General features: G+C 33.9%; 1 protein-coding gene across 2 annotated transcripts in view; it reads left to right on the top strand.

The window, feature by feature from the left end:
* Nucleotides 1-256: 256 nt before the first annotated feature.
* LOC149779512 (calcitonin gene-related peptide type 1 receptor-like) overlaps nucleotides 257-24,459 on the top strand; it is a 62,960-nt gene continuing 38,757 nt past the window's right edge. The window contains exon 1 of one of the 2 annotated variants that reach the window (XM_089940223.1): nucleotides 257-1,989. In XM_089940223.1, coding sequence (XP_089796349.1) covers nucleotides 1,536-1,989 — 454 coding nt within the window. In that variant the 5' untranslated portion in view covers nucleotides 257-1,535. The remainder of the gene's footprint in view (nucleotides 1,990-24,459) is intronic. The other variant, XM_089940222.1, reaches the window with a different exon arrangement.

Below are 24,459 nucleotides of genomic sequence, written 5' to 3'. Positions count from 1 at the left end.
ATCACCAAATGTACAATGAACACAGTAAGGTCTTCATTAATTCAATGTATGGCTTTATGTAAAACATTGCAACTGAACTGTATTCATTTACAGTACAGATTGAAATTATGTTAATGTATCAACGACTTGCGTCTAAAATATCATCTGGGGAATCCAGTCATTTTTATCTCAAGGCCAATACTCGGGCATCTACAGTCAGTAAACAGGCCAGAGAACATCACGGCTAGTTCGATTGCCTGGAAACGGTATTCCAGAGAGCAAAGTATATAATACTGTCGAAGGCGAACTTCCTTGCATAGCGCTTGCAAGTTTACACGACTCACTGCTGCGTTAGCGTGATGTTGCTTGTGTATCGTTTGGGATGTAAATGAGGATTTTCAAGGTGATTATTAATTACGGTGTCATTAATTTTCAAGTGATTGAAGAATTAATTATTTTCGATGAAGTCTGTAGAAGTTTTAATATGACATTTGCCGATGAACATTCTGTAGGACTTTATTTGATTTTTCTTTTGCGATTATCATCAATTTTATTCAGCCTGGTTTTTGGATGTTTCGTGTATTTACGATATACATTCAGAATAATGTGTGGTCCATTCTCAAACATGGACGGAGTAGTTCAAGTGCACTGGAGATTTTATAACGAGGTCATTTAAAGTTGTTTGAAATTCATTCAACGTTATTGGTTTTAATTTTCACGAAAATAAACAATTATAAGTATAACGTTTCATTTGTATAAATTTTGTAAAAACAGTTTCTCAAACATGGAGATTATTCATTTAAATGGAACCAACGGTTATAAAATATAATTGACAAAAATACTGAAATGAATTTTTTATATTCTAAATTATAATCGTTAATATTACCATCGACAACTTCTACGCAAATTTGATCCACTACAATCTAAATTTAATTACTTCAAGCAAACTTTGGTCATTCAATCGCGGTATTATTTGAAAGATAAGAAGAGAAAATTTGTTACAGTTTCAAATTAAGTTCGGTGATAATTCATTTAAATAGTTCTCTGCATTGAGAGGCAATGAGATATATTTTTGATGCACGAAACTTTGTTTTCTCTCGCGATGTCACCCAATGAATAATGTGCAATCTTACACATAGAACGTAGTCGTCGAATGAATACCGTGCACTTTTGACATCTAAAGCGTAATCTTCCAATAAATACCGTGCACTCTTGACATCTAAAGCGTAATCGTCCAATGAATACCGTCCTTTCTTACGTCATATTTAGAAGATTGCGTGGTTTACATATAGTTCTTACCTAAATATCATACTAACAGATCGGGTACCTAATAAAACTTGAAAGTACAGGCCATTTTTCTCCAAAGTAGCAACTGTCTTGTTAAAAATAAAATGGAGCGAAGTTCGGTGTTTCTACAACGCGAGGATGTACCCAAGGCAAATTCTACATTATGAAGACTTTTCCAACAACAGATTAGAAAGTAGTTGTAAAAATTCATGACCTTATAACCTTTGACTATCTTATATTTAACATTTTTTGAAAAGTATATTACTAATATGGTGATCATGAATGGCACGTGTCGTGATACCCTTGGAAGTTTCAATGAATCTGTGTTTGCGTTGTGGACATGCTCGCTATGTTACTCGTACCTGTTTCCATATGGACACTACAAGCCAAGCATGAACCTAGATAAACCAAGTTTAATACCGTTTGGTTATCCTGTAGAAAATCTCTCTTCATATAATGCTGTTTACCCTGATATAAAGAGTGAGACGTCGCTAAAGATGGTGTGTGCTTCCCTCGATGGCAAAGACTGTCAAAGATGGAAGTCCTGTTGCCGCTCTGCTGTCCAGTGTTGTGAACGGCAACTAACGATGCAGTCGGGACCTCAGAGTGAGGGTAATTTGTGTCCCCGGACATGGGATGGATGGGGGTGCTTTGACGATACATCACCGTCCCAAACTGTATCCATTCTGTGTCCATCATTCATAAAATACGGAAATGAATACGGTAAGTAATTTTTTATTTAACAATGTATCCTGTTCGAGACTGATATTGTAAAAGTAATTTCTTCATTTGCACGTACATTTGTTTCTGTTTTTGTTTAGGAGATAAGCCCAACAATGTCCTGTTGGGGACAGTGATTGTGATACGTGTTCCATTTTCAATATAACTCGCGATAACCGTAATGTTGCTAATACAGCTGCAATACACATTCAAAATAACTGAAAGCACGCAATCACATCTTTGTCCACCCCACCCCCCATCCTCCAGTGGGGGCTCGAGCATGTAGTATAGAAGGCGTAAAAGGTGATTATTGGAGACAACAGCTGACGTGGCGCAGGAATTAGCATGCCGATCTCGCGACCTGAAGAGTATGGGTTTGAATCCTGCCATCGGATTAGCCTCAGTCTGCAATAATGGTGTGTCCTTGGGCATGCTCCTTAGATCAGATGCTTCTGTACTTATTAACCTGCTAATGTTGCTGTACTGTGAAGAGCTAACCTAAAGTAACCAAAGTAAATATTTGGTGTCGGACTGGGAGTGGTGGCCTTGATTTCCTTTAGAGCTTTATTCTTCTTTCGTCTGACATCTTCTTGTAGTGCCCGGAGGTATTCTAAATTGATTGTATGTTTGAGATACTTCAAGATTTTTCATTTTCTTTTCTCGCGAAGGTTCTCTTCTTCGTAGTCTTAACACAACCTTTGACAAAATATTGAACAACATTAAATGAATAAGGGGAAGGTATATGCCTTATAAAGACTTCAATTTATCTCAAGTACAACGACTCACTGAGCATATTGTGACTGATTTCAAAACAATGAAGGGGCTCTTGGTGGTCGATTCGTCTAAAGCGCTTGCCTTGACTGATCAATTCCATCTCACTTCTGTCCGCCTGGGCTCGAGTCTCTGGCTCGGCCAATATGGGTATGTGAGAAAGATTGTCAGTAGCCTTCCCTCGGTCGCTGGTTCTTACCGGGGTTCTTCCGCCGCCATGTATATCGTACGCTGATATATGGCGTTAAACCCAACACAACAACAACAAAAGAAACAACAACAACAAAACAAGGAAAGTTTCATTGATATTATTCAGAGAAATTGCAGTGTCTTCATACACAATACGTCTTTTTTTTTCTTTCTTATGCGATGTCAAAGCTTATGGACGGTTAAGTTCAATATAAAATACAAAGTTTATGGGTGGTTAAATGTACCATAAATACGAAGTTTATTGTTGGCTAAGTGCACCATAAATACAACGTTTATTGGTAGTTAAATGCACCACAAATACGTTCTTCCATTTTTTTTTCGTATTGTTTTATGCAGCAGCAAGGAAAGTGCATCAGCAAAGAGGATGGTTTCCTAACTATTTTCAATTTATCTTTGCGCCACAACTCCTATTACAATTTATTTGCACTAAAGAGCAGACTTTTAGTGAAAAATGATAGGAACAATATCTGCTTGAACAAATTTTATATCCAGAGCGCACAACGAGTCCAAATATTTAATTGTTTAAGTATTTTTGTCTTATATATTTTCGTTTAACTTTTGTTGCAGCAACCCTAACCCCTGAAAGAAAACTAATTATATGTTCACCCTTTCATGAAAAGCGTTTTGCTGTTGATTTGTAGAATCAGCGTCAATCAATTTGATGACAGATCAGATTTTTTCTTTTCTTTTTATAATTGCGGCATCGACTTTGTTAAAATGAAAATCCGTAAACTTTCACTGAAGAAATATCCTCGGGGTTTTTATGTAAATTCTTCGCCATCAGATTTTTACAGCACTAGCGTATCGAGTCTGGAGTAAACTGGTTTCCTGGCATTTAATGATACTGATACTGACGCAAGAACTGTTTTAATGATGATTGATACAACAGTAACATGCTTTCGATTTCATGTTAAATAATACAAAATATATTTTTGAAAAATAGGATAAGAACATGTGCATCTTTGTCGAAATTTGGATTAAAAAGTTTGAATGCTTGATGTATGTTAAGGTGTGCATAGTATTATGTGAATAAGCAAAGGAACTATAAATATCAGCTGAGGAATAACCAAAAGAGTTCACTCTGGTCAGAGCCGTTGTCGGAAATATTCCTAATAGATATTTTGATTGAAATTCTTATTAAAATAGAAATTGATGGTACTGACTTCCAAATAAATGTTCATATTCATAAAAGTCAATCGTACTGACTTCTAAAATAAAATGTACATCTTTAAATAAACTAATAGTTCTGACTTCCAAACAAATGTACACCTTTATAGAAGCTAATTGTAATGACTTCCAAACAAATTCATCGCATACCTGATATAATCTGCTATAGTGTGTGCAGTTTCATATTTTTGATATTATAACATGTGAACATATCACTTTATGTGATTCTGATTGGTCCAAATAAACACATGAAATTGTTGTGCAGTATTCTCTTTAATGGCTGACTGCGATCTTGGGAAAGCCTTTTTAACCCCGCCTTCTGGAAGTTTTTGTTTTCAATGATCATTTTGGCGGCCATTTTCCAATTCGAGTCACGAAAGGAATTTGGGGAAAATGGTCTCGTCTGTCTGAATATGGTCCATTTACCACAACAGGGGCTTGTTGTGTCATGTATAACATATCAAAACATGAAAAATAGCTAAAAACCCAAGACAAGGACAACAACGACAAATAAAACCAAGGATATTGCTCAGTTCATAGCAGGTGTGTAGGTTGGGTTGGAGAGGGGCGGTAAACCTGATGCACGGAATCCACCCTATATAGAAGCATGGTTTAAATGTTAACTTACAGAAGTAAATAAACTCACCTCTGTCTATATAATAATGTGGACATACACCGGTCTCCAAACTGACAAATTTATCCAACCATTGCATATCTACGCGGTAAATATGTGATGTAAATCCGACTCAAAATGAAATTTGTTTACGTATTCTCTAGTCTGCTGTTCCAAGTCAAGTATTGCAAATATCTGTTTACAAATGCATTATAGTAAATATGGGAATTTCTGCATCAAGTAAACCTTCTTTCACATGAATATTGCAACAATATAATGTTTAGTTGTGAAAGTGACATGTTAGGCTACGTAAACATTGATCGTCTACTGCACCTTAACGGGGTACAGCATCAAACAATGCGACATCACGCGCATTGGACATTCTGTGTTGAAAAATGATTTTGTCTGTGTTAAATGTTATGTTGATTAGGAAGGACACTTGTTCTTTGACTTATATATTGTAAGAATTGTATAATCTACTTTTTAAACGTTAATACTAGTTCAACTTTGTTTGGGCTATTTTCTACGCAAAAAAAATGAAAGGTGCAACGTCTGTCAGAATGAACGACATTATTCGTTCTTCTTTATATCTAAATAATTTCCACTGAAATAAAAAGCATGTGATAAGAAGAATCTCAAATGATTTAATATTAAATTTATGAAACTCGTTGAATAATGTCCAGCTTTTGCTTGCCGAAGCTCGCAAAAGCTGGACAATATTCAACGAGTTTCATAAATTCAAAATGAAATCATTACCCGTTTGAGATTCTCTATATATTATATTAGAAACTAGTCGTATTGAATTATAAACAAATGTCTCTTGAGACTTTTTTTTGACATAAACCAGGATTATAAATTTAGTAAATATCATTCTATTCAGAGATACAATATTACCAAACTAATCATTTATTGCAATTTTGATCTCCCGTTCACATATAATACATACAGATCGGAAATTACACTTATCACATAGTAGGTATAGTTCTCCTACAGTATGTGCAGTTTCATATTTTTGATATTACCACATGTTAAAATATCACTTTATGTGATTCTGATTGGTCCAAATAAGCCCATGAAATTATTGCGTAGTATATGCCAAACAAAGGTCTATATCAAACATAGGTCTATACCAAACAAAGGTCTATACCGAATACAGGCATATATCAAACACAGGCCTACACCAAACGTAGGCTTATACTAAACACAGGCGTATACCAAACATAGGATTCTACTAAGTCATGCCTATATCAAACACAGGCCTCTGCTAAACACTGGCTTATACCAAACACAGCTTATACTATACACCGGCCTATACCAAGCACAGGCCTAAATACAGACCTATACTAAATACAGGCTGATATCAAACACAGGTCTACACTCAACACAGACCTATACTCAACATTGGTCTATACCAAACACAGGCCTAAACTAAACATTGACGGGGTCTGAATTATAATGAGTATGAAGAAAATGTACGTATAATGACCATAACTAAGGACTGTGTTACCGATTACAATTTACACTATCAGTCCTTTGATTTATAATCTTTCCGATAGTGGAGACTGGAATTGCAGATTATACTTGTACAGGTCAGGGTTAACGATGCCATTAGACTATATACGCACATACACAGACTTGCATTTCCTGCATATGAACTAATTTCTTACTCAGTAGTACGTCTTTGAAAGAACACAAAAAAACGTGACATCAAGTGTTTATTGCAATAAAACTAATTAAAATTCAAGTTTCTGGATAGCATCGTCACTAGAAACATTTACGATGCTTTTTTTTCTTGACCGTATGGGAATACAAATTGAAGATCTGCATGCCTATAACAATTTTATCCAAATGATCGCCAACATGTACGGGAAACAAACTACAAGATTTTCCTTGGACAATTTATAATTCCCGAAGATGAAACTTGTTTTCAAGCAAGAATAACGTTTGTCAGACCTCAGAATTTCACGCAGAGGCAATACATACTGCCATCTGAATTCCTCGAAGCATTAAAATTCGTCTTTCGCATGGAGACATTCTTAATGATACTTTTAATGAAAGAAACTAAATATAGTTTTGGGCTAATGTTTGGTTTGCATAGACATAATTGAACCTAGACGCGTATACGAACTTTGGCATATCTACCAGAGCTTTAAGTATAGATTGTTGACCTCGACTACAAATGTGTGAAACTTCAGTTACAAGAAATTGGAAGAGCTATAACACCAATACTCCTGCCGGCATGTACTTCGCATATCATGTTGCATAAAGGAATTAAATATTCAAACTTTGTGGCATCGAAAATGATGAAGCTCTTAGATATAAAACCGACTTAGAACTGTTGAAATATTTGCGAAAATCAGTTTTGTTTTCTTCTCTCACTGCGTAGAGAGATTAACTTATTCCCATGATTTTTTAAAATTAATTGTGATATTAAATAAAATATGTTTTTAGTTTTGCAAGCTCAGCTAGAATTGAATTTACTACAAGTGTATTCGCTCTTAATTTTATCTTCCGGGACAAGTACTTGAAAATAAATGCAGAGGCCAATCTTTGAATTCAAACTTTTCAGTTAAAAGCACATTCATTACTCTAGTCATCCCTCTGATGGAAAGGCTCTCCTGCAACCTACAAAGAGTTAAATAAAATAACGGCAAGCAGACCGAATAAATAATAGACTTCTTAAATTACATTTCAGTAAGTTTTAATCATCTATTTGAATATTGTCCAGATTAGGTCATATAATAAAACCGCTCCGGTGGCCTAGTGGTTAGAGCGTCCGCCTCGGATGCGGGAGGTCGTGGGATCGATCCCCGGTCGAGTCATACCAAAGACTTACAAAAATGGTATTAACAGCTGCCTCGCTTGGCGCTCAGCATTAAGAGCTTAGTGTTAGGACTGGTCGGCCTGGTGTCAGGATAATGTGCCTGGGTGGGACATCATGCTACATGTCTGCGGCATGATGCCCCAGTGCTAGACATTACTATAAACTGTCACACTGCAGACATCGTAGCGATATGACTGAAAAATTGTTAAAGCTACGTTAAAAATACTAATCACACACAAACACACACACACAGGTCATATAATAGTGTCATTTCACGGACAAGGGAAATAACCGCTGTTACTAAGTCAATAGTGACCATGATTGGACTTACTCGTGACACACCTCTTCAATCCATTATATACCAAGACAAATACGTTTTCACTATACTGACGTCCGTGAACTTCCTGGAAAGGAATATTTTACTCTCTCTCTCTCTCTCTCTCTCTCTCTCTCTCTCTCTCTCTCAACCATCTTTCCTGAATGATGTAGCTTTTCTTATAGTTGTATGAAATCAAGTTAATGTGCTGCCTCTATCCATGCAAATTTCATATCGACTTTTGGGGAAGGGCTTTTTCTAAATTGTGAGAACTTGTAACACGACCAAATTTGTACCCATTTATGGCAATACATAACGTTTAAACCAATTAATCATATATTATATTAATGTGTTTTAATGGTTCAATCAGGAACAAGAAGATAAACAAATTGATACCGAACGGATATGCTTAAAAGGTTTTACTAATGGCAAAGTTAATACAAACGACCAAACAAAATTAACGAAAATACATCAATATTTAGTTGGGAAAATGAACACAGACCTTGTCAAAACTATTTAATGCTGTGATAAATTTTATAAAAGAAATAGCATCCATATTAGTATCATCACTTACCAGTGCTTCAGTGCTACATGACAAACGTAACATTTACAAGTGATTCAGTGTTACGTGACAAACGGCAGAAATGCGTTCGTGCGATACGCAAACTTATCATCACAGCAAAGAACTGATATCGTTAAGATGGTGTAATGCAAAGAGTATTTTGTGAAATAAAATTACCAAATTGCACGCATTTGCGTGACACAATAGTACAAATAATGCATGTAATGATAAATTTAATTGGCACTGTTGCAGAGCATAATTGTTTCTAATTTAATTTGTTTTGTTAAAGATGACACTCAATACTTGCTAGACTTTTGTATGGAATTCTTTCTCACCCTCTTATGCGTCCATTATACGTTCGTGGTGGATCTGTCGGCATAGTCTACTTTCATAATTACTTCTGATAGGTTATTCTTTACCAAAAAAACGATGACCTATATTTTTCAAAGTAAAACGTAACGAAGATGTTGATATTGCTTCTTTAAAGTAAAAAGAAATATGTATGCTGTAGAAAACAATGATGGGAACTATATGAAGACAAATAAATTCAGAACTTTCGACTTATAGTGAAGTAATATACAAGTAATTGTACCTTTTGCCACCTAGGGTTCTGATTTATTTTCATTAAGGAAGTTAAATGCAAAATAAAACAATTTAACAAAGGTGAATACAATTTTAGGTCATAGTAAAAATTTTAACACTTTACCATTCGAAGATTTTAAAATCAATTTTTCAAAACAAAAACACAATTCCATTTTGCTAATTTTCCAGGGAGTCACTGAAATAATAATAATCAGTTTCAGAATATGGTTTGATATATAACCTTAGAGTAGTACCTTGTCTAGTAAATTTTGATATTATATAATCAAAACTTATTTCCTCCAAATAAAGTACAGACCCCACCGCCAATCAATATAACTCCCTCTTTGTCAGTAACATATACGATTTAATCCCTTCTTTCAACGTGAGACTGCTCGCATAACTCATCGGTTCTTCCGTAGATGGTATGGCGTTATTTATTTGAAAATCGGGTCTTTTTTTCTTTGATGATGAGCAAAGAATATACAGTCCCATAATTAAAACACGTAATGTTAGTCAAAAGATCTTTAAGTAAACTTGAATGATTCTACAAAGAAATTTATATGATGATCAAATAAGAGAAATGAAAGTCAGATTAAACAGAAGTATCATTGGTACCAGCAATTATGTTGTATGCGTAGACCAAACGATAGGGTGTAAAATTACGGACAACAGCAAAATATAATTATGAAGAAAATAATTAAATTTCAATGGGCATTAAAAATATCCAATAAGTGCTCGTACAAAAAACATACCAGAGAAAACGTCTCTAAATCGATACCACAGGAAATGTTCAAATTACACTGGTTATTGTGGAGGGAAGAAAGGGTTATAATCACACACACACACATGCATGTATATATATAAGATTTGTATAGTATGTACGCTGTATCAGTGATATGCCACTAGATTTATACATTTTTCATTGGCTTGCCGAGTTTTCTTTTTAATGACAAATTTATACAACGAGTGGTATATCATTGATACAGCGTACATACCATACATACATTTTATTTATATCACATACAAATACACATATTTGCACTTTAAATGGAGTTACGATATGCTCCGGGCAACTGTGTATTGACTGAGTGAATGAACTCGTCACATCCCTGCGAGTATGTCCGCTACAAAATGTAGTTATATGATTTTTCTTGTTGTTCACAATCACATATGCATATTGATAATTTGATTGTTTTCTTTTCGAGTTTCTATTTTTCTTTGCATTTATTAAATCAATATAAGACACACACATGATTTAAACATGAAATATGTTTTTTCATGAAGAAAGTAGTGCACTACAAACACGGTTATCCTCTTGTACACTGAACCTGAACTGTCAGGCATTCACGTACTGGCGCATGGAAATTAGTGTGGAATAGAAACTAAGCAAAATGACGAACCGACAAGAGGTAATTAAAATATTTTAATATATTGACAGTTCACATAAGTCAATATTCTGCTTTTAATTAACATTTCTTAAACCTATATAATTCTCTTTCTCTCCCTCTTTTGGACGGTTTGACTAAACTTTACCATCATTCATAGGCACAGAGGCATCATCATCTGACATAAGCGAAAATCCCCAACGCTCGTATTTTCATGATTTACGCTTGTATCTAGCTATGAGAGAGAGAGAGAGAGAGAGAGAGAGGCGACCATTTTTACCTCTTTATATTTGATAATTAATAATTGATTTTTAGAACATTATAATAGGTTTAAGAAACAACAACAACAAAGAATTCAATGCGCTACAGTATGTGTGCCTCGTAAGCGACAAATTTAACATATAGGCCTAGTGTCGTCTGGCTATTGCAACTATGTATCATTGATATTATGAACACTATAGATAGATCCCAAGGAAAACGTAAACATACCGTTACGACGAACCAGATTACTGTAGACTACTTGGTACAAGTTCAGTTTTAATGTTTTCGTCCAGCGTAATATGTTTAGTTCTCTCACTCCAGATTTGTGCTTATTTTTGTCCTTTGCGCACGAGAGGAGACAGGGGAATGGAAAAAGAAAGAATTCCGGGACTATTAATACTTTTTATCGTTATTTTCATGTCGTTTATGCTAAACGAATGAGTAGAAATTCATCATTGATCTACAGGCCTGCAGTTGAAAGAATGTTTTTCTCTTTCTTTTTCCTCGTATTATTGCGCCATGGACGGATCACAATTTGAAATACCAATAATATTAGTATATCAACTTGCGATATATCAGCACTTTAAATGCCATGTTATATATATATATATATATATATATATATATATATATATATATATATATATATATATATATATATATATATATATATATATATATATATATATATATATATATATATATATATATATATATATATATGTGTGTGTGTGTGTGTGTGTGTGTGTGTGTAACTTGTATTCTTGTGTTTTAATTAACACACACACACTTAATAACTAAATGACTCGCCTTTGACTCGTTGCTTTTTTGGCAAATGCTGTATAATTGCGAGAATATAAGAATATATAGGCCTACATGGATTTGACGGCACATAGATGTTGCCTACCAACGAAACATTTTATATAGCAAAGCATAGAATGGCCTAGAAATAAAGTGGCAGCTTTGCTACGGCAACATATATTTAAATTTTGCACCTGACTCGCGTCGTTATAACTAGATGATGTGTTTGACTCTTATAATATTACATAAATAATTCGAGTTCGAGAACCATGGGTGCACTTTCCTTTTAACACAGATACACATACATATGTGGGTGAATATGAGTTAGTAATGTACACAATTCAAACGTACAGTACAAAATGTTTTGATTAGTTTTTAATTAAATCTGTTTGATTTTTGTCATGATTTTAAAAATATATGAATGTTAAAATAGCATACAACACTAAAATACTATGTCATCTATAAGTGTGAAAAGAGTTTACGGACATTAATATCGTATATATTGCTAGTTCTGCAAATTTACCTACATAATTTGCAGCACAGGTAATTGTTTACATACATACATACATACATACATACATACATACATACATACATACATACATACATACGAGAATGCCTCATGATCTGGTGGGTTGGGCACCTGTCATTGCAGGGTTCCGGATTCTTACTAATTATCAAACAGATAGGAATTACGGCCAATCTTTGTGGACTTGGCCTCAGTGTCAGTGGGCACAAGTAGTTGAAAATTATGGATGCGGGAAAACTTCATTGCGGAAAAACTAAAATGTTCAGAAAGGCTTGCACCCCGTGGCCAACGTGGGATTTTGTTGTTAGTTGTGCCAAGAGTTAAAGAATGTTTTACATACCTGATATAATTACAAGTTGAATACATATTGAAACATTTCTAGTTAAATAAATCAAAATAAACATTTCGATACTTGAAGCGTGAATGTTAAATTTGATCTGAATTATATTTTAACGAGTTTGTCTAATGGCTAGAAGGATGGGCGATACCATTACTTTCGAATACATGTATACAGGATTGATATAGTCCCTGATAAACAGACATGAAAAAAAAACAATTATGCTGGAAATATCAGATTACAAAAGACATTTTGGCATTAAAATAAGACGTTTATGCAATGTAGAGAACTCTATAGGTATAATGCCTGAAGAAGATTCATTTGTAAACGTATACGTATTGAATAAAGCTATCAGAATATTTTAAAGCTCCGTATGCTATTTATTTGACTTCGAAAGTGTTTTGTATCACAGGCATGAATCTGCAATCTATATTCACGCCATACGAATGTCTTAATTGTATGTTGATACGGTGGTCTAATGGCTAGATATAAATCTCCAATCATGCCTGTTGAATGATTTTAATTCTGTGATAATATATAATGCCTGTAATCTATAATCATGCAACAGGAATTATCTTAATTCTTTGTTAACATATAATGCTTGTAATCTGCAATCATTCCACAGAAGTGATCTTAATTATAATTTAATACAATGGTCTGACGTCTACATATGATACCTGTATTCTGCAATCAAGCCATAAGCAGTGTGAACCGAAGATACGCTATTATTTTTAATAGGCGTTGAGTAAAATTATAAAACTCGTAAAAGAATATTAAAACCGATAAAATGCATAACCTACGGCGTTCACGATGAAGTTGAGAAACATAAAAATTCAGCAAATTTCTGTTCCATGTAAGAGAAGAAAATATTTAAAGAAAAAGAACGCAAACACAATCACTTAGCAGACAGGTGTAGATATTGTGTGCCTAAAATGCAATCTGAATTACAAATATCTATACTACAGACTATTGCTCATTGGTGACTTTTCTCGTCATGACTGTCACCTGTTCAACAAGACGTTTGTTGAAAATGATCCGGATGAGAAAGTAACTATCGTAACGATACAAATGCATACCATACAGTAAAGACTTCATAGTTGAAAGGTTCACGAAAAAGGAAGAAACTCACATTTAAAAGCAGAATAAGGTCTGTAAATAGAGCTAGATTCACGGTTTGACCTATAGAAGGCTTGAAACGTTATCGAGACCTGAAATTGACAGCTATGAAAGGTTTAACAAACCAGCTATCCCAAGAATGTAAAAATGAATGCCGCCAACGTATGACGTAACGATGTCCAGTATTTTATGGAACACTTTCAAAACACTTTGGGATCTACATTACTATTACATTCAGAAAAATATATGAATTCTATGTGATATTTTCGAGAAGTTGAAGAATGCCTGTGTAAAGACTTAGAAAGAAAACCTGATCGCAGTTCATTTACACCAATACTAGCTCATGATGCAAATTATAAATATTAGGCGTTGAACCCGAACCTTTAACAGATTATGATATGTTCCTAATGAATGAGATATGAGGTGGATCATGATAACACACAGACATGCCGAAGCAAATCATGAATACTGTTTGAAAACAAGGTGAAAAGGTATAAATCACGGTTTTACTATCTACCTAGATATCAACGAACTTTGCAGGTGGTGATATCTCGAAAAATGCCGGTGACCTCTGCCACCATTCCCTTAAAAGAAAAAAGTACATTTGTATGGGAAACTAATAAACAAATGAAGCAATAAGAAGATAATATCTTTGAGATACCAAATTGTTATGATACAGGTTGTAGTTTAAAACTGAGTTTACAGTTTTACTTACATTTGCATGACCATTTTAAAGACTATGGTTCCAGAGAAATTGATTGCATATGACACAGACTTATCTCCTTAGCTAAAGAAATTGATAACCTATCACAAGGCTAACAAAGTGTCTGTAGAGGCAAAATAAATTGATAACCTATCACAAGGCTAACAAAGTGTATGTAGAGGCAAATTAAATTGATAACCTATGACAAGGCTAACAAAGTGTATGTAGAGGCAAAATAAATTGATAACCTATCACAAGGCTAACAAAGTGTATGTAGAGGCAAATAAATTGATAACCTATCGCAAGGTTAACAAAGTGTATGTAGGGGCAAAATAAATTGATAACCTATCGCAAGGCTAACAAAGTGTATGTAGAGGCAAAATTAATCGATAACCTATCACACGGCTATCAAAGTGTATGTAGAAGCAAAAATAAATCGATAACCTATCACAAGGCTAACAAAGTGTATGTAGAAGCAAATTAAACTGTACAGTGCCATGAAGAATACCATTATGTTTTAGGACACTAGATAGTATCCCACGAAGAACAAATGCATAAAAGGTATCAGGACGTTACAATGATGACATTAACCACTATTAAAACTTATATTTTTTTCAGCGTACAGCGCACTGATAATGACATTTAAATCAATCTTCATTTGCAGTGTTGATAGAGTGTTAGTCATCGGTGCTACCTTGTTGATTAAGTCAGTTATTTTTGCTTTGCTCTCAAATCGTTCGCTAGCTTTATAACTTATCAAACATTTAGTAGGAATCTGCTGTTTAAATCTTTCAGTTATTGTTGCATTTGAGACGGTAAAATATCAAAGTCGTCAGGAGTATCCTATTTTCTACATGTCACTCTTCTTAACATAATTATATAACTGGTTTTTCTCTGTTCGATTGCCTATAATTATTGTCGATTGCTAGTTAATGAACCTAATTTGTCTTTTTTTCTATGCTGGTTTTGTAATTGCAGATATGGTATTGGAACAAAATGAAAACAGGAGAATGTTATCAACACAATTTATCATGGATTTACACTGTATTCACTATAGCTGAGAACATGCTTTCAAAGGTTTTTGAGGTTCACAATTGTTTCACCGTCAGATATGTATAATGAAAATGTTGTCAAACTAAGCTTTCTCGTATATTTTAGCCAGTTCACAATCGTTTCCCCGTCAGATAAGTATAATGAAAATGTTGTCAAACTAAGCTTTCTCGTATATTTTAGTCAGTTCACAACTCAGTACATAAAATCTTATAATTATATTAAAATCTTATAATTTTATTATATAATTATGTTACGAAGATTTACCAAAAGACAATGTTACTCGATATATGTTTGAACCCACGGGGCATTCTTTGCAAAGTACTTCCTATACACAGTATACGAGTATTTTTGGTCCATGATATAGGTTCACTTACTTTAAAATGCAAGCCAAACTGAAATGAAAATAAAGCAATAGTGAAACCTAAACTTAGAAACCTATGCAAAGCAGAACACCTATATGAATCAAATTGTGTGATGTACAGTGATAGCCTCCTAAGACAATCGATCAGTGACACTGAAATTAACTGATTATTTTAATTATCATTGAGTAAACAGGTACAAAGAGATAAAAATGCAATCAGGGAGAAAACGATGCAGGTATAAAAAACATATAGGAATTTAACAAAGAAAAGAGAAATAACAACGCTTTGGGGAAGAAAGAAAGCAAAAGATGAAAGAAATTTTAAAAATAAATTTTATCAGAAATGCAATCGTTACAAAAAAGGACATATTCTCAACATTCAAAAGTTATTGGTAAACATTGTACAGTGTGCGTGTGTCTTTTATTCGCGAAGAAGAGTTAAAGCATTTCAGGGATAGGGTTTTAGGATTGGTACCGGACATGTTGTCCGTCTGACAAACGCATACATCTAATAACACATTCCTTGATGATTCGGTTAAACGTTTATCGTTAACTTCAACATCGTTTACGACCGGATATACAATGGCTGAAGGCATAGTCCTGAAAACTTTGAGTAGAAACAACTTTACTTGTTGGCCAAATGAACTGATTTTTGACGGATATTACCCCATTGTGTTACGTTTATACCTCCCTTTTATGTAGTGCCTAAACTTATTTGGAACAAAATAGCCAGTATTGTGCTGATGATCCAATAAATCAACAGAGCTAAAACAACTAAACGCCACCTATCTACAGTAGTTTTGGCTTAAGATTCTTTTCTTTCGCGAAGTGTGCCGAATTTGTTTGGTGCTTTTGATAATGTTTCATTTTATGTAAATGTAAACCTTCCAAGTGTATCTGTTCTTAGGTAACCACTTATGATTATCCCTTTTGATCTGTTTAATCCGGTGTTATGTCAATTAATCTGTGATGTGTCTCTTTGTATCCTCGACCCATTTTCTGGTGTTACTTAATATCAATTCCTTCCAAATTTTAGTGTTTAGAGTTATGTTAACAACCTACATAAAATATAGTGCTTTTGTGTGAATAAGGTAACAAGTATTCAGTGTTTCCATTTTCCAGGAAATCTGAACTTTCTTGTCCTAAAACTCTTTTGCATTGCTAAATCTGTATAACTATTATTTTTTATATATTTTTACTCGATGAATATTTCTTGAGATCATCATGTCTATAACACCCATGTCTTTTTTCACGTTTTCATCATACACGAGTATTGAGAAGAATTCTGTCGCCGTCAAAATGTGCTTTATTCATTGTGTTTGTTTTTTTTCTTCTTTCTATGCTTGCATGTCACATGTCGTACATGTCACTAACAGATCATTTATATACGAGTTATTGTATGCGTAATGTATAGGTGATCAATTCGGTTAGCCAATCCGCGAGTGGAAAATATCTATTTTCTTTTGTCGTCTTTTAATTTCTGTCCTAAATTGATTGATATCTGCATAATAAACTGGACTGTCAGGATGTCAGTTAAGATATCTTAAAAACTATTCTTTGCACCCCATGTAAAACGGCATGTAAACATCCAAACGCCACTTTATGCCTCTTAATTGTCGTTAGGTTATCAGCTTCTGCAACTGGAACTTATATTTACAGCAATCTGCAATCGTTTGAAATCTATGAATGATTACAGATTTATATCAAACGATGCAATGGCCATGGTTGAATGTAAATCAGCTACTTAATATAATGGAACAGGTGTCTGAATGATCCATGGCGCTCGCCTTTACAGATCATCGACATCTCACCTCTGTCCGCTTGGGTTCGAGTCTCAGGTTCGGCCAACATTGGAATTTGAGAAAGCTTGCCAGTAGATTATCGTGGGTTGGTGGTTCTTCTCGGGAATTTTCCGGATTCTCCCGTATGCAAATTAGTTTATTTACCTACATCAGATGTGTATTCCTTCTTCTTGCTGCATTATTTTAATTATCAGTGTAGTTCAGTTGTTGCTGTCAAGATAAATATTTTATGAAATATTGGTGTATATCTTTTATATTTCAAAAATCAACAACGTAAAACATATATTCTCTTCAAAGTTTTCTTAAACGCAACGAGTTTAGAGCCCATTTCAACACATCTAAGTTTGTTAATAAATAGGCATTAGCTCTCGTTATCTACACTATTCTTTTTTCCGAAATATTTATTTTACATCTCCGAAAATATTTAAATTCAATGCAAAATATAGCTATGTTAAATTAGTTATGATGTGTGAGAACATTTCATGTTTTGTTGGCATGTGCAAACAAGATTAATGTATTAAATCTTTGACATAACTTTTAATTTAGTTGTGTACAAATTGGTGCAGAACCAGCAATGTGTGCACTACAGACATTGCATTCGTTCTTATGATCGTACATATCACAATATCCCCGTGTGTGTGTGTGTGTGTGTGTGACTTTTAATGTAGCTTTACAAAAATTTCAGTCATATCGCCACGATATCTGCATTGTGGCAATTTATATTGATGTCTAGAACTGGGGTATCATGCGGCCCCCGATTTTCTTTGAATACGTGGGGATAAAGTGAAATTTGGAAGAAAATTGTTTTTTTTAATAAAAAAAAAACTTTTTACAAAAGTTCTAATTTTATGTGCTTTATTCAAAATCACTTCCATGAAACATTTGGTAAGCCGTTTGATCTTTTTATTATTCCTACTATTAGATGAAGATCCGTAATCTGATAATCTGATCCCAGCTCAATAACTATCCTCTGCTAAACCTTGCATTTTGATCTTGCCTATAAAGGTCACTTTGTCAACGGCGATTGCAAAAGTGATGCATCGGCTCCTGCATTGTCAAAAAATGCTCAAGGTGTTTGAGCTGAAAGTTTTGAAAGAGTAAGTCTGTAGCAAAACAAATTTTGCAGTATTCAACTGAAAAGTTTGAAAATATTGCAATATGTCTGACGTTTGTATTGCTAGCTGTCTGACGTTTGTGTTGCTAGATGTCTGACATTTTTATTGCTATGTGTCTGGCGTTTATATTGCTATATGTCTGGCATTTATATTAATATATGTCTGACATTTATAATTGCTATACGTCTGCCATTTAAATGTATATATATCGGACGTTTGTACTGCTATGTGTCTGACGTTTGTATTGCTATATGTCCGAAGTTTGTATTGCTATATGTCTGACGTTTGTATTGCTATATGTTTGACATTTGTATTACTATATTTGGGACCTTTGTAATCTGATATGCTATGAGTTTCTGTCTCACTTATATAAGCGTGAAGCGATTCGTAATACCGTTCACCTGCCAGACACCGCACTACGTAAAACCATTACTGTGTTTGAATATATAGTTCATATTAACATTTAAAATGCTACACTACTATAATATTTAAAGTTTTTATTTCAAACTTGTAATGGTAAAAAATCCTACCTTGAATTCGAAAAAACTGTCTACTTCGCAGGTCACGATGGAAGGTTATTTCCGTAAATCATTTCACCTCATCTTAGTTCAGATTCAGTTGCTGATGTTAGATCTTTTATTTTCATCGCAATTTGTTTACAGATTACAATTGGATCAGCTGTTTGCACTAGTTTTGAAGAGATTCTTCCGCTTTTATTTAGTCTTTAGCTTAATTCAATCAGCTTAAACTAAAATTGAACTTTCCCGTTATCACTGTTCTCAATATCGATAAATAAACTTTGATGTTTGTAAATAAATATAATGGACACTGATTTCATGTAACTGTCTTTTTCTAACAATCCTCAATAGTACAATTTATTTCGTTTAATCCTCATGACAAATTACCATTCCCGAATTTATGAGAATCGATGAAAAGAAAGACTGATTCTGTTATTTAAGACATCTAATTCTAGTAAATTCTACTTTATTCCTGGATAACCCTTGATATAACAATATTTACGATCTTATTATTGCTTCCAGAGTGAATGAGTTTAGTGATTGAAGATCTACCTATCTTATGCTGGAAATCAGATTGAAGGTGATAGAGGGGTGGGGGATATAGTTTTATCTATACGTGTCGAATCATGTGTGATTCATGTGTGAGACGATCATGGTAATGGTAGGTAACTTGCTTTGCGATGTCGATGGTACCATTCAGTTCTTCTTTTGGTGGAAAACTGTTCTTTTTTTACAGCTGATTGTTTTAATATTTCTTTGAGAAACTTAAAATCCTATTTCTACAAGCAGCAGCGTGATGTAGATTTTCTTGATATTAGACAGCAGACAAATGTTTAATCTTCAAACGAAAAAATTATTTACAGATCACAAGCAAAATGAAGAGATTATTAAAGCACCAGACTACGCGAACGTATTACAAATGAACCTTCAATCTGATGTCCACCAACCTATTCTTTTGGGATTCACAACGTGATAAGAACATCATATATTCCCTCATTTCAAATGAAAGAACGCGAATAATCATTTTTCTATATCGATCAAGATGTGGATTTAGCTTCAAAAGATGGCGTTTCGAGTTCATATAAGAAAACATGTATAGACTGTAGATATGGATTCGATGAAGGAGACCAATGAAAATATAAACAATCTATGTTTTCTGCGGTGAATATATATATGATTATTCAATCTACAATAAAGTAATGCATTAGAATAAGAGAAAAATCAACATGTGGACAAACAAACGAACGGTCTAAAATATCAAAAGTTATCAATGTTATTAACCTACAATAGCAGCGTCTTCGTTTCTATATTGTTGTCAGAAAGTCGGCGAGCCAAAACTCAGTGAGATTAATATCTTTCCAAAAGTCACATTGTGAAAGACATTGCTTAAGAACCCCCGGTCTAAGAGTGTAATTAGTGGCGCCACTCAAGACCAATTCTATAATAATATTGAAATTTTTTGTCTAATTCTCCAACAGACTGAAAAGAAACAGAAAGTCGCCAAATCAAAAGTGATGTTGAGGTCTGTTGAGTTCTTACATACTCTTCACAGGCTAAACAATAGACGCTACAAACTCTAATCTTAGAAATTCCTTGGGAATTACATACATAAATTTTCAGCATGAGTTTCAGTTGTAATCATCAGGTATGACTGTTAACAGGAAAATATTTCCATACGTTAATGAAATTGTAATATTTATTCAACAGCTCAAGCCTGGAAACGTTCTTCGAAAATAAAGTGGATATGTTTTCAAATTGACCTCAATATTTTAATGTTCATATTCTTATACCATAATATCTTGATGTCTGAATTTTCTATACCATAATATCTTGATGTCTGTATTCTCTGTACCCCAATATCTTAATGCCTGTATTCTCCATACCCCAGTATTTTGATGTCTGTATTCTCTATACCCCTATATCTTAATGTCTGTATTCTCTATACCCCTATATCTTAATGTCTGTATTCTCTATACCCCAATATCTTAATGTCTGTATTCTTTACCCCTATATCTTAATGTCTGTATTCTCTATACCCCAATATCTTAATGCCTGTATTCTCCATACCCCAGTATTTTGATGTCTGTATTCTCTATACACCTATATCTTAATGTCTTTATTATGTATAGCCCAATATCTTGATGTCTGAATTTTCTATACCCCAATATTTTGATGTCTTTATTCTCTATAACCCGATATCTTAATGTCAGTATTCTTTATACCCCGATGTCTTAATGCCTATATTCTCTATAGCCGAATATCGTAATGTCTATTTTCTCTATAGCCGAATATCATAATGTCTATATTCTCTATAGCCCAATATCTTGATGTCTGAATGTTTTATACCCCAGTATTTTTATGTCTGTATTCTCTATACCCCATTATTTAGATGTCTGTATTTTCTATACCCCAATATCTTAATGTCTATATTCTCTATATCCCACTATGATAATATCTCTGTTCTCTACACCCAATATCGTAATGTTTATGTTCTCTGTACTCCAATTTATCAACTTCTCTTCTCTATACCCCAATGAATTGATGTCGATATTTCAATATACCACAATGTCTTGGTATCCATATTCCACAATACCCCAATATATTGATGTATATATTCTAATACACCCCATATTTTGGTATCCATATTCCACAATACCCCAATATATTGATGTCTATATTCTAATACACCCCATATTTTGGTATCCATATTCCACAATACCCCAATATATTGATGTCTATATTCTAATACACCCCATATTTTGGTATCCATATTCCACTATACTCCAATATATTGATGTCTATATTCACTATATCCCAGTATATTGATATATATATATATTCCACTATACCCCAAATCTATTGAAGTATATACTCCACTATACCCCAAATCTACTGATGTCTATATTCTACTACATTCCATTATCTTGATGACTATTTTACCTATACTCCAATATTTCGATGTACATGTCAGTACTGTGCAATATGTCATGAATTGATTTTACATGAAGCGCCCTGAGCCTGAACCATCTAGACACGTAAAAGATCTTTGTTTTTCTTCTCATTTGTTTTCTACATGGTAGTAAAGGTGACACTGCAAAATCTCAGATACTGTAAACGGTATGCACAAGTTCTATATTGTAAAACAGCAGAATCAATCATTTACAAGGGAATTATATAATGCTATTCTATAAAAATCACGAATTCAAACTAGTAAACTTTAGAATAAAGAAGAATTGCCGTTTAAATAAAGGAAAGACTTTCTAATATAGCGAAAACTTGGATTTATTTTCTGTAACATTCTTATATCAAAGAAAAAAGAAAACAAAAGAACCATAAAAGGAATTTGTCATGAATTTTAAATGAATGATGGAACAAGTAGTTGGTATATTATTCATATTACAAGAATTATATAGATGGAAGACTAAAATATGCTGACTTGAAATTTCAATTGATAAAGGAATATATTTCCATATAAAAATATTTTATTTAAATGGAAATTAAAGTATACACATTTTTAAGAAATATACAATTAGGTAGGAAAAAGGATGTTTCAAAAACATAAAAGTATATTCTTTAATCATTACATGCATGTAAAGAAGAACAAAAGCAATCAGACAAAATAGGACAAAGATGCTTGATCTTTAGATGCCATAGAAACTCTAAGCATCTTTTGCACACTATATTAAAACTACCCTTATTTTTTTGCATTTTTAACTAAATTTGTTTTGTTCGTCTTTTTGAGATATTGTATCAATAATGAAGATTTTGTAGGGACATACATAATTCCAGTATGCACCGAAATTTGCAATATACAGGACAAGATATCCAAATATTTTAATAAGTATTCAAAAATCAATTAACAGATGATAAATTTCAACATATGTATATGGCCATGTATGCAAATATATATATGCAGATGTAAAATACATACTTGATATATGACGTTTTGAGTATTTTTGTTTGCATCTATATCGTCTCGTGCTTGCAGGACTAAAGATAAAGAACGCTGATTGCGATTAATCAGTTTATAATTGGGTGTGTGTGTGACAAGTATAGGTAAACGGGTGGTTCACTGATCCGTATGCAGAAGAGGCGCACTCAACCTTCTACACAGATGTCGAGTGTCCAATGTCGGAGAGTGGGAGTACGGGTGTCCAATGTCGGAGAGTGGGAGTACGGGTGTCCAGTGTCGGAGAGTGGGAGTACGGGTGTCCAATGTCAGAGAGTTGGAGTACGGGTGGCCGAATGATCTAAGGTGCTCGCATTTACCGATCACTGCCATCTCACATTTGTCCGCGTGGGTTCAGGTCTTGGGCTTTGGCCAGTGTATGTATGTGAGATAGATTGCAAATAGCTTCCCGTGCGTTGGGTGTTCTGTCGAGATTTTTCCAGGTTCTTCCTCCGCCAGTTATTGTGGCCACAATGTATAGCCTATTATGTGCTGAGATATGGCGTTAAACCCACAAAACCACAGGGACTCAGAAAGACAAGCTCGTTTAGGCATCTTGTGATAGAGTACTTGGGTCTTTCTCTTTGTTGGCAACCCCACATTGAATATGCGTGTCAAATTTTATCACCGCGTTGACACTGACTCGCTTAGATACAATTTCAGTAGCTATTAGCATACATCATTGAATCCTAGCAAAGACAACACTGACATCATTTTACGTGTATCATTTAAGTTTGACAAGAATGCCTCTCTCTACTAAACATTATGTGGTGGCAATTTTTTCTTGATTAAAATGACCTCAAAAGAGTATGGAAGATATGTCTGTAACGAAACAGAATAGGAATGTAGAGGTGTACCTATAACAAGAAACTATTTTGGTATAGTTATGTATATGCTACCCAATAAAGAAATTAAGTAGGTTTCGAGAAAAAATGTTTTCTATTAATCGTTCATGAAATACGTTCTCTAACTTGAAAAATTGTCAAATCAGCATCGGAGTTGATTTAATTGGATACTATTCATTATTATCCTGACAGCACTGTCGTTTTATTTATAAACTATCCATTAGTATCCTTACTGCACGGTTATTTATTTGGAAACTACCCATTATTATCCTTAATTTACTGTCATTTATTTGGAAACTAGCAGTTAGTATCCTTACAGCACTATTGTTTTATTTGGAAACTACCCATTAGTATCTTTACTGCACGGTGATTTATTTGGAAACTACCCATTTAGTATCCTCACTTTACTCTCATTTATTTGGAAACTACCCATTAGTATCCTTACTTTACTGTCATTTATTTGGAAACTACCCATTTAGTATCCTCACTTTACTGTCATTTATTTGGAAACTACCCATAAGTATCCTTACTTTACTGTCATTTATTTGGAAACTACCCATTAGTATCGTTACTGCGCTGTCATCTTTTGTCTGAAATAATTCCTCAGCAAGAGCACATTGACACTGCCTACGGCAAATCAAATGATCACAAAT

Source organism: Sinohyriopsis cumingii, chromosome 17, assembly GCF_028554795.1.
Source record: "Sinohyriopsis cumingii isolate HCF-2022 chromosome 17, ASM2855479v2, whole genome shotgun sequence".
Taxonomy (NCBI): domain Eukaryota; kingdom Metazoa; phylum Mollusca; class Bivalvia; order Unionida; family Unionidae; genus Sinohyriopsis; species Sinohyriopsis cumingii.
The sequence above is the reverse complement of the archived record's forward strand: the minus strand, read 5'-3'. Positions and strand labels throughout refer to the sequence as shown.